This window comes from Phascolarctos cinereus, unplaced genomic scaffold (genome assembly GCF_003287225.1).
Source record: "Phascolarctos cinereus isolate Bilbo 61053 unplaced genomic scaffold, phaCin_HiC Scaffold_7;HRSCAF=346, whole genome shotgun sequence".
Classification (NCBI taxonomy): Eukaryota; Metazoa; Chordata; class Mammalia; order Diprotodontia; family Phascolarctidae; genus Phascolarctos; species Phascolarctos cinereus.
The window spans coordinates 2,553,439-2,562,302 of NW_027556180.1; the positions used below are offsets into that span (position 1 = coordinate 2,553,439).

Genomic DNA, 8,864 nt, shown 5'->3' on the forward strand with positions numbered 1-8,864 from the left:
GAGACTAAATTTGAACTCAGGTCTTTGGGACTCCCAGTCTGCCACCCTAGTTCCTAAGGCCCCCAGCAGTTTCTTAGGTCAGTGCTCTTTCCATAGGAACTCCAGGCCCTCCTCCACACTGGTTGCCCTCCTCTGGATGCTCTTTAGCTCCTTATGTCCTTCCTGGATGATGGTGCTCAGACTGACCAAGATACTCTTGCTGTGACCTGGTCAGAGCAGGGAATGGAAGAATTGGCACCAGCCTAGGCCTGGACACTCAGCTGCATCACTAAATGCAGCCTAGATGGTCGGAGGCCACATCCCATTCCAGACTCCTACTGAGCTTGCTGTCCACTGAAACAGTCAGGTTGTTTTCAGACAAGCTGCTACCTCTTCTGGTCCTGGGAGCTCTATGAGGGATCAGGAAAGCTCAGTGGATACCGTCCTGTTCTCAGAGGCAGAAAGCCCTTGGTTTGAATGTTGTCTCTGACAACAGTTATTAGGCCCTCTCAGCCTCAGTTTCTCCATCTGTAAAATGGTGGTTATGATACCTGTAAGTATTAGGTTGGTATAAGGCTAAAGTGGGAAAATGGACAGAAAGCACTTAGCAAGTCTTAACCCACAGCTGAGACGTCTCCACTTGCTGTCATCTCCACAGATTCAGCCCATCCTTCCACATCCCCGGGCGACTCCCTCTTCCCTGGGTTAGCCAGCCCTCCCAGATGTGCGCCCCTCCCGGCTAGCTCTGATAAGTGCATCGTCTTGGTCTTTAGCCTCATGGCTGATAAGCAGTGTAAGGTCAAAGACAGATCCCTGTGGTACTTCACTGAACACCCTCCTTCTAAGGTGATGATTAACTATCATTAATTATTCGATCCATTCCAAAATCCACCTAACTGGGCTCTCCCCATCTGGCCACCTCCTGCACAAACCGCCCAGAGCAAGAGGGTCTTCGTCAAATCCCCACGGGACATGGAGAGGAAGTGGCTTGACTTTTTCCAGGGTCACCTAGGAAAATCCCCTTTACAGACTCAAGATTTTGTCTACATGGCACGCATCAGCATCATCTCTTCACTGTCCCATGACCAGCTTCCTAGTTCTTTGAATAAGGGTCTTATTCCTGTTCTTAGGAATAGAGCAAAAGTGAAAAACAAATACCAGCTGTCCGAAAACAATGAAGTCAGCACGGAGATTTGGAGTTGGGCCGAGCCCTCATCTTGCGAGAATGAAATGGGAGGGCCTGTGGCCAGATGGGAAGGCTTTGAGTTGGCAGCCCAGAAGCCAGAGGGACCCACAGAACAGCACTTTGTCTTCCCTCCAGGAAACAGCTGTGAGAAAGAATGAAAAGGGAGGGACGCCTAGAAGAAAGCCCCTGTTCTCTGGTCACACACAGATCTGAACGGGAGGTGCCAGAGGACCTGGGGTGGGGGGAGTATCTGTCAGAGCTTATAAAAGACCAGAGCAGAGCCCACCCTGGGATCGGCTTCTCCACACTGAGCACTTGGCCAGCGCCCTACAGAACCGGCCGGCAGACCACAGCAAAGGTATGCGTTTGTGAGTATGATCGAAAAGCAGGCCAATAGGAGAAACCGAGGCACTCTTCCTGCAGGACTGTTTGGCCATCCTCTCCTTTCCCAGGAGACTGTCACCTAGCCAGGCACAGGCATCCCAGTCCTGGCCGGACTGTGGTGGTCATCTGAACCACAGCTATGATGAGGATGAGAAGTGGAGCTTGGGGAGAAAAGCTGTCCATCTGTGAGGACATGGGGGTCTTTGATGCCTATGATATAGAGGCAATGCCACACAGTCAAAAGCGCCCTGGCTCAGGAGTCAAATCCCACCTCTGACAGCTACTACCTGTGTGACTCTGAGCACGTCAGTCACTCAGTCGATAAGAACTTATCAAGCACCTACTGTGTGCCGGGCGCTGTGCTAAGTGCTAGGGATACAGAAAGAAGCCAAAGACAGCCCCTGCCCCCCAGGAGCTCACAGTCCAAAGGCAGGAAGAAACAAGCAAACGGCTGTGTACAGACAGGATAAGTGAGAGCCACCAAAGGGAAGGCCCTGGAATGAAGGGGACTGGAAAGGCTGCCCGCAGGAGGGGGAACTAGCTGGGAACTGAAGGAGGTGAGGAGGGAGTGCATTCCAGCATGGGAGCCAGCCAGAGGAAATGCGGGGGCCAACGTGGAGGAGCTTCTGATTGGGGGGAAGGGCTGGCGGTCAGGGTCACTGGACAGATGGATGCCTGGGGCTGGGGGAGGAGATGCCACAGCCTTTGGCAAGGGGGGCCAGGAAGCCGGAAGGGGGAAGAACTTTCAAAGCCAACTGGAGGATTTTCCATTTGATCCTGGGATAACAGGAAGCACTTGGAATTTATGGAGTAGAGGAGTAACACGATCAGAAGTGGGTGCCAGGAAAATCCCTTTGGTGGCTGAGTGGAGAAGGGCTGGTGCGAGGAGGGCTGTGGGAAGGCAGACCCCCCACCAGGGGTGTGAGAGCGAGGGTCTGCACCAGGACCAGAGCAGGCTCAGAGGAGAAGAGGGGTGCGTTGCAGGGGAAACCCCAGGGCCTGGGCAGTAGCTCGGATGTGGGGAGGCAGCGGCTGAGAGATCAGCCGTCCGAAGAGGGCCGCTGTGTGGGGAGCCTCGGGACCGGGAGGAGAGGAGCAGGGAGATGGGGCGTGGAATGCTGTCTTCAGGGCAGCGGGTTCGAGATGCCGGAGAGGCAGCTGGAGATGTGAGTCTGGACATGCAGGAAGAGAAGCAGACTGGGGAGCCATTGGGTGCTTCCTTTCCTCTCCCTCTTTTTAACAGTCTAAAACCCGGCTTCTGACCTTGGCATTCCACAGAAAGGGTTCTCTCCAAAGCGACCCGTGACCTGTTGGCAGCTAGGTGGTGCCATAGTGCACAGAGTGGACCTGAGTTCAAATCCAGCCTCATACACTTCCTAGCTGTGTGACCCTGGGCTAGTCACTTCACCCTGTTTGCCTCCGTTTCCTCACCTGTAAAATGAGCTGAAGAAAGAAATGGCAAACCGCTCTGCTATCTCTGCCAAGAAAACCCCAAATGGGGTCACTGAGAGTCACAAAGACTGAAGTGCAACAAAGGTAGAGATGATAATTAAATCCATGGGAGCTGACGACATCACCAAGCGAAGCACCAGAGAGAGAAGGCCTGAGGGACGGCTGGCGTGAGCTGGATGAAGACTCGGCAGAGGAGATGAGGAGAAGGGTCAGATGGGCAGGAGGGAACCGGAGGGTGTCCTGAGCGGCCAGCAGCGTCTGAGGCCCTAGAGAGGTCAAGAAGGAAGAGGCCTGAGCGAAGGCCGCTCGCTCTGCAGCTAAGAGCTGGCTGGTTCCTCTGGAGACCGCCAGCAGAGTTTGGGCGGAAGGAGGACGTCCAGAGCCAGGCAGAGACAGCCAAGAAGAGGGCGGCAGGAAAGGAAGCAGCAACTGGGGCCAACCTCTGAGATCTTAGCCACGAAAGGGAGGAGAGGAGAGGCCGAAGGCCAGCAGGGAGAGCAGGACCAAAGGACAGGGAGACAGGATCAAGGTCACGAGCAGCAGGGAAGGAGCCAGCAGATGGGCCTTCCGGGCCTGGGGCCCACTCTAGTGAGATCCCTCTGGGCCTCCTCAGACCCAGCCAGCCCTTGTCCCAGCCGAATCGGAGAGCCCCGAGTGTCGCCTTGCCCCTCCCCAGGCATGCTCCGCGTTTGGCTCGTTTGTTGGGGAAGAGCCCTTAGGAGGAATGCATGTCAGGGGAAAGGAAGCTGTGGGGCTGGGGAAGGGCGGCATCTCCAGATCGCAGGGCCTCTGTCCATTGGGATGCACACCCATGTCAGCAGTGCCAGACAGTGGGCTTTGTAGAGATGGGTTTGCTCAATGTCCCCACCCACCCACCCTGGGGGCTCTTTGTCTCTTTTTGTGCACCCAGCGCCTGGCATACAAGCAGGCACTTAATAAATGCTGACTGACTGTTTAAAGAGGGACAGAGCAGTCAGAGCTTGCAGGGACCCCCGCCCCCACCCCCAGAGCTGTATTCTGCTCCAGACCAAAACAAATGACCTGTGCCCAGGGAAGCAGGGGCAGTCCTCTGTCCGGCCACCTCAGGGGCACTGGGTTCTGTTCTGGGCCTCCAGTTTGGGTGAATGTCGATGGGCTAGGGAGTGAGTGTCCAGAGAAGGGTGCCCGGGATGGGGCATCCATGACCTTGGGTCCTCAGTCGAAGGGCTTGGGCACGTTCAACCTGGAGGAGACGTGGAGGCGGGGTGCCGTGAAGACACTGACTGTGGCCAGTGACACTTCAGGAGACGTGGCCATTTAGCAGACAAGAACCCTGAGGCTCAGAAAAGGCTCAGAATGACCTCACGTCTGGGAAGTATCAGAGGCCCTATTTGAACCCAGGTCTGTCCTGACTGCACGTCCGGTCCCTGCTCTGTTGGCCACACCACCTCTGGTTGAGCCAATGATTGCACAGCAGTATCCAGCGTGGGAGGCACATAGATGTGGGGGACCTAGCGGGGTCTTTGGAGATTATCTGCTCCAAGCCCTGGCCATCCACAGGCTCTTCTCTGATGACACCTGCATCCCCAGGAGACTCTCACCAGGATCAAAGCATCCCCAGCCCCAGAAAGCACCCTCAAGCTCAGTCACCTGTTTATGAGGCTAATGCTAAGGCCGGACCTTGCTGGTACATAGGGGAGTCAAAGGCATCTGGCTGTTGAGCAGGGTGGGGGACAGGCAGGGGGCAGGCTATGGGGGTTGTGTTTCTGTCCCTCCTCTGTCTTCCCAAGGGCCTCTGTTTCTCTCCCTACCTCCACTTCTTAGCAGGTGCCAACTGGCTGACTGTGTATTTTCTCCTCAGCCCTTGACCTCTCTGGGACAACACTGAACCAGGATGGTGACACTGCTGATTCTCTCTGTCGTTGTGGGCCTCTCCAGTGTGGCTGATGGCCAAGGGGTCCACCTGGGGTGGTGTCCTCAGCCCCCTGTCCAGGAGAACTTTGATACCCACAAGGTAGGAGTCCCTGTGGCCCTGAAGACCTCACTCCTTCGTGAAGCAAGCTACCAGGAACTGAGGTTATCCTTCCTGGCACAATCCTTCCTGCCTCAAATCCAGGGTGCAATGAGGCAAGATTAGGTCACTAGAACCTGGCCTCCCCTCCCCCTCCCCTTAGGGGAATCTGTGCCCTCCCAGGGCGGGGGTCCTCAGTCCCTCCCTGCCTTCTCCTCCCAAATAGCTCCTGCCTGGGCCTGCCCATGAGCACCCTGCAGGAGCCTTCTCTGGGGGTTTTATCCTTTCCCCAGATGTCTACCCACTGTCTCTCCCCTCCCTTCTTCCCACTGGCACTTACATTACCCTTTGTACCCAAGGACTTCAGATCCTTATTAGAAAAGGAAACAGAAACCTCCTAAAAAGCGACACATTTCCTCCAAATAGGCTCCTATTCTACAGATAGAGAAACAGAGTCCCAGAAAAATTCAATCTAAGACAGGGAGGGTATATGGAATTGGAGCCAACCCTCCTGCCAGTCTGTTGCCAGCTGCTGGGAGAATCTTGTTCCCTCAGGCTCAGATGGGGCATGTGCCCACTGGCACACAGCAGACAATAAATGGAGCCCAGTTCTGAGGGCATGATCGCGGAGCCAGTTTCAGCATGAGCTTCGAACCTCTCTATCTGGTGACAAATTCACTCCAATGCTCCACATTTAAATATTCCCAAATCTCAGAGCTGGAAGGGGTCTCTGAGCCAGCCAGCCAAAATCCTGCTGTGGTAAGAATCTAGTGAGGCATTCTGATGAAATGCAGTGGCTTAACAGAGCTGACACTGGTGGACGAATAAGACGCTCCATGCACTTGCATCTCAAGCAACATCTGGGCCTTCAGGCCCACTGCATTTGGAATCTGAGGCCTGGAGTCCAGGCCCCAGCTCCATGGCCTGCTACCTGTGGAGCCCTGGGCAAATCACTGATCTCTCTGGGCCTCCATTCAGGCATCAGAAAAATGGAGAGTTTAGACTAATTGGCCACAGACTTTCCGGTGCTAAATGAGCTGACTATTTATTATGACCATCTCAATTTTCACCAGGAGACTAAGGCCTCCTTGCCCCGACCGGGGGAGGGGGGGGGCAACACGCTTAATTAAATGTACAAATCCCATGTTCTTGGAAGAAAGATCACAGTTCAAGGCCAGCTCTGAAGCCTCCAAACCACAAAGCGATAGCAAAAGGCACCCAGACACCAGCATTTCCCACAGCCCAGCCATTGACCCAAAGCATCTCCCAGTCCCTCCCTGTCCATGACACTCCAGGGAGAAAGGGAATTGACCCAGCCGGTCGTCCCTCCACACCCCCCCCTTTTTCTCTTCTGCAAGCTGTGGCCTCATCCCTTCTGGGACTGCCTCAGAGGGTCCCTATTTGCTAAGCACTAATGCTGAGCTTTGCATGTAGCCCCCACACCAACCCTGCCGATTTCGCCCCTCCAGTATCTTGGAAGGTGGTACGAGATCGAGAAGATCGCTGTCAGTTTTGAGAAGGGAAGCTGTATCCAGGCCAATTATTCCTTGAAAGAGAACGGGAAGATCAAAGTACTCAATCAGGAGATTCGGTAAGTGGCCATGCACTCCCTGGGGCTGCCTCGCCAGTCTAGGTCCAGCACTCACCTGCTAGCTAATCTTCCCAGCATTCCCCTCCCCGCCCCCTGGGGAGCCCGGGCACCCACCACCCACGTGGGCAGGGCTCTGTGGGCTGTTTTCCTGGAAAAGGCCCACAGACTAAACTCTGGGGGCCCCAGACCAAGGGACTTTTATTTATTTTATCGGGCTCTTGTTCTGAGGAACCCAGGACAATCCACTGAGGCGATCCCACATTTATTAAGCACCTGCTGCATACTAAGAGCCTTGCTGAGGCAAAACCACTTTGATGTGGGAAAGCTCCACCACGTCTTGCTGTGGGGAATGGAGCGAGGCCATCCAGGAAGGGCAGAAGCAGCTGGTGAGGAGGAGGCTGGGCCAGGGTCAGGAGCTCCTTTGGCTCCTGCTAGGAGTGATCTGGGAAGCCCGGCAGGAAGTCTCCCCTGCAGGGTCTGCTCTGTGGTGCCAGAGCAGGAAGGGGAGGAGGGAGCAGGGAGGGGTGTGGCCTCCTAAGCACCTTCGGCCCCTTGCAGATCTGACGGGAGCGTGAACCAAGTGGAGGGGGAGGCCACCCAGGCCAACCTCACAGAGCCAGCCAAACTGGGAGTCAAGTTCTTCTGGTGTAAGTACAGTCTGTCTGGAAGGAGGCAGGGAGTGAAGGAGCACTGCCCTAGCGCTCAGGGGATGCCACCCATCCCCCCAGGGACCACTGGGGTAATCTACACCTCCAGGCTAGGCCATGGAGTTTGGGGGACAGCCAGCTGCTGAACTCCACCTCTGCCATCTCCTCCCCAGCCTCCGGTGGGCCTGTGAGCAGGGACCCTGGGAGGGAGCGGGGAGGACGGTCCCACAAGGCCTGGCCCAGATGTCTTGCCCCTGAAGCAGGAAGCCATTGTGGATGGGGTTGGGGGGGGGGTTCCAGTCACAGAGGCAGCATTCACACAACAGGGCCTGGCCTCCCCCTCCCCTCTGACTCTCCCACTTCTGAATGACTCATTCTTATTATTCATGACCCAGCTTTTATTTTTACAAGCAGGCAAAGGCTGCTTTTGGTGGCTGGAAGCCCACACCTTGAAGACATTTTATTGGGTTCAGCTCTTTGTTCTGGGGAAGTGGAGCCTGGGTTTGGCCTGTCTTCCTAAGAAATGGGCATCCAGGCTGGAGCTGCCCTGGGGAGGGGGCTCTGCGGGAGCAAGGTCTGGCCTTCGGTAGCTTCTCTCTTCCAGGGCTTCTGAGGCCTTCCCGAGGGGCAGAGGGCAGAGATGACAAGCCCTAGGATCAGCCACAGTAGAAGAGCCCCAGGGTGGGGGGAGGGTCCTCACACTCCCACCGACCTGCTTGGTCTTACAGTGATGCCCACCGCTCCCTACTGGGTCCTGGCCACGGATTACGAGAACTACGCCCTAGTGTATTCCTGCACCACCTTCATCTGGCTCTTCCACGTGGACTATGCCTGGATCCTGGCAAGGCGCCCGTACCTCCCACAGGCCATCGTGGGCCAGCTGAAGGGCATCCTCACTGCCAATGGGATCGACATTGAGAAGATGGTGCCCACCGACCAGATGAACTGCCCCGAGTTCCTCTAGCAGCGAGCCTGCCAAGCGCACAGCCCACACCAGCCTCTTGCTTTGCTCCCGGTAGAAAAGACAGCACCATGAAAGATGGCGCCTGGATCCCCACTGGCTGGCGGGGCAAAGGAAGCTGGGATCCACTGGGGAGGGGGGAGGGGCAGGAGAGCTTTTGGGAGAGCTGGCCCAGGAGCCTGGCTCTGCCTCACCCGGCTGGTCAGGACTGAGTCCTGGCAGCCCTGGCTGACCACCAGCCCACATCACTAACCTCCCCCAGCACACACACACCAAATCGGCTCCAAAAACAGGCAAGACCTGGACCTCGCTGATCTGCCCAGGCCTGCCCTCACAGCCTCCCTAATGACGGGGCTGACAAGCCCATGTGCTTAGCAAGGCTTCACAATAAAGCATCCAGGTTCAGCCTTAACCTGCCTGGTCCCTGCAGTATCTACTGAGGGAAGCATGTTCTCTGTGGCCGGTCCTGCATGGTCCATGGCACCCTGGTGCTCAGGCAAGTCAGCCTTGATACGAGAAGTCAGGGGGCACAGTAGACAGAGAGCAAGATGGCAGAGTCAGGAAGACCTGGCTTCAAACCCCGCTTCATGAAGGCGTCCCTCCCTTCTGGGGGCTGCAGCCTCCTGATCTGTAAAATGGGCACACTCATTCCTGTCGTGCTTGCCCCCTCCCAG

The 8,864-nt window shown here is 56.2% G+C and overlaps 1 protein-coding gene across 2 annotated transcripts; it reads left to right on the forward strand.

Moving 5' to 3' along the window:
• Positions 1 to 1,403: 1,403 nt before the first annotated feature.
• APOD (apolipoprotein D) lies at positions 1,404 to 8,602 on the forward strand. 2 transcript variants are annotated; one of them, XM_020964809.2, is made up of 5 exons: positions 1,404 to 1,523; positions 4,842 to 4,994; positions 6,461 to 6,582; positions 7,141 to 7,229; positions 7,958 to 8,602. In XM_020964809.2, the coding sequence occupies exons 2-5, from the start codon at positions 4,875 to 4,877 to the stop codon at positions 8,191 to 8,193; spliced, it is 567 nt and encodes a 188-aa protein (XP_020820468.1). In that variant the 5' UTR covers positions 1,404 to 1,523; positions 4,842 to 4,874; the 3' UTR covers positions 8,194 to 8,602. The 2 variants fall into 2 exon arrangements, with proteins under 2 accessions (XP_020820468.1, XP_020820469.1); XM_020964810.2 differs by lacking the exon at positions 1,404 to 1,523 and adding an exon at positions 2,428 to 2,522.
• Positions 8,603 to 8,864: the final 262 nt, after the last annotated feature.

What these genes read in the sequence shown, in the direction of transcription:
- APOD (XM_020964809.2), top strand. Translation starts at nt 4,875, where the DNA reads ATGGTGACACTGCTGATTCTCTCTGTCGTTGTGGGCCTCTCCAGTGTG. An exon ending in AGAACTTTGATACCCACAAG is followed by an intron (nt 4,995 to 6,460) that starts GTAGGAGTCCCT and finishes TCGCCCCTCCAG; the next exon opens with TATCTTGGAAGGTGGTACGA. An exon ending in GTACTCAATCAGGAGATTCG is followed by an intron (nt 6,583 to 7,140) that starts GTAAGTGGCCAT and finishes GGCCCCTTGCAG; the next exon opens with ATCTGACGGGAGCGTGAACC.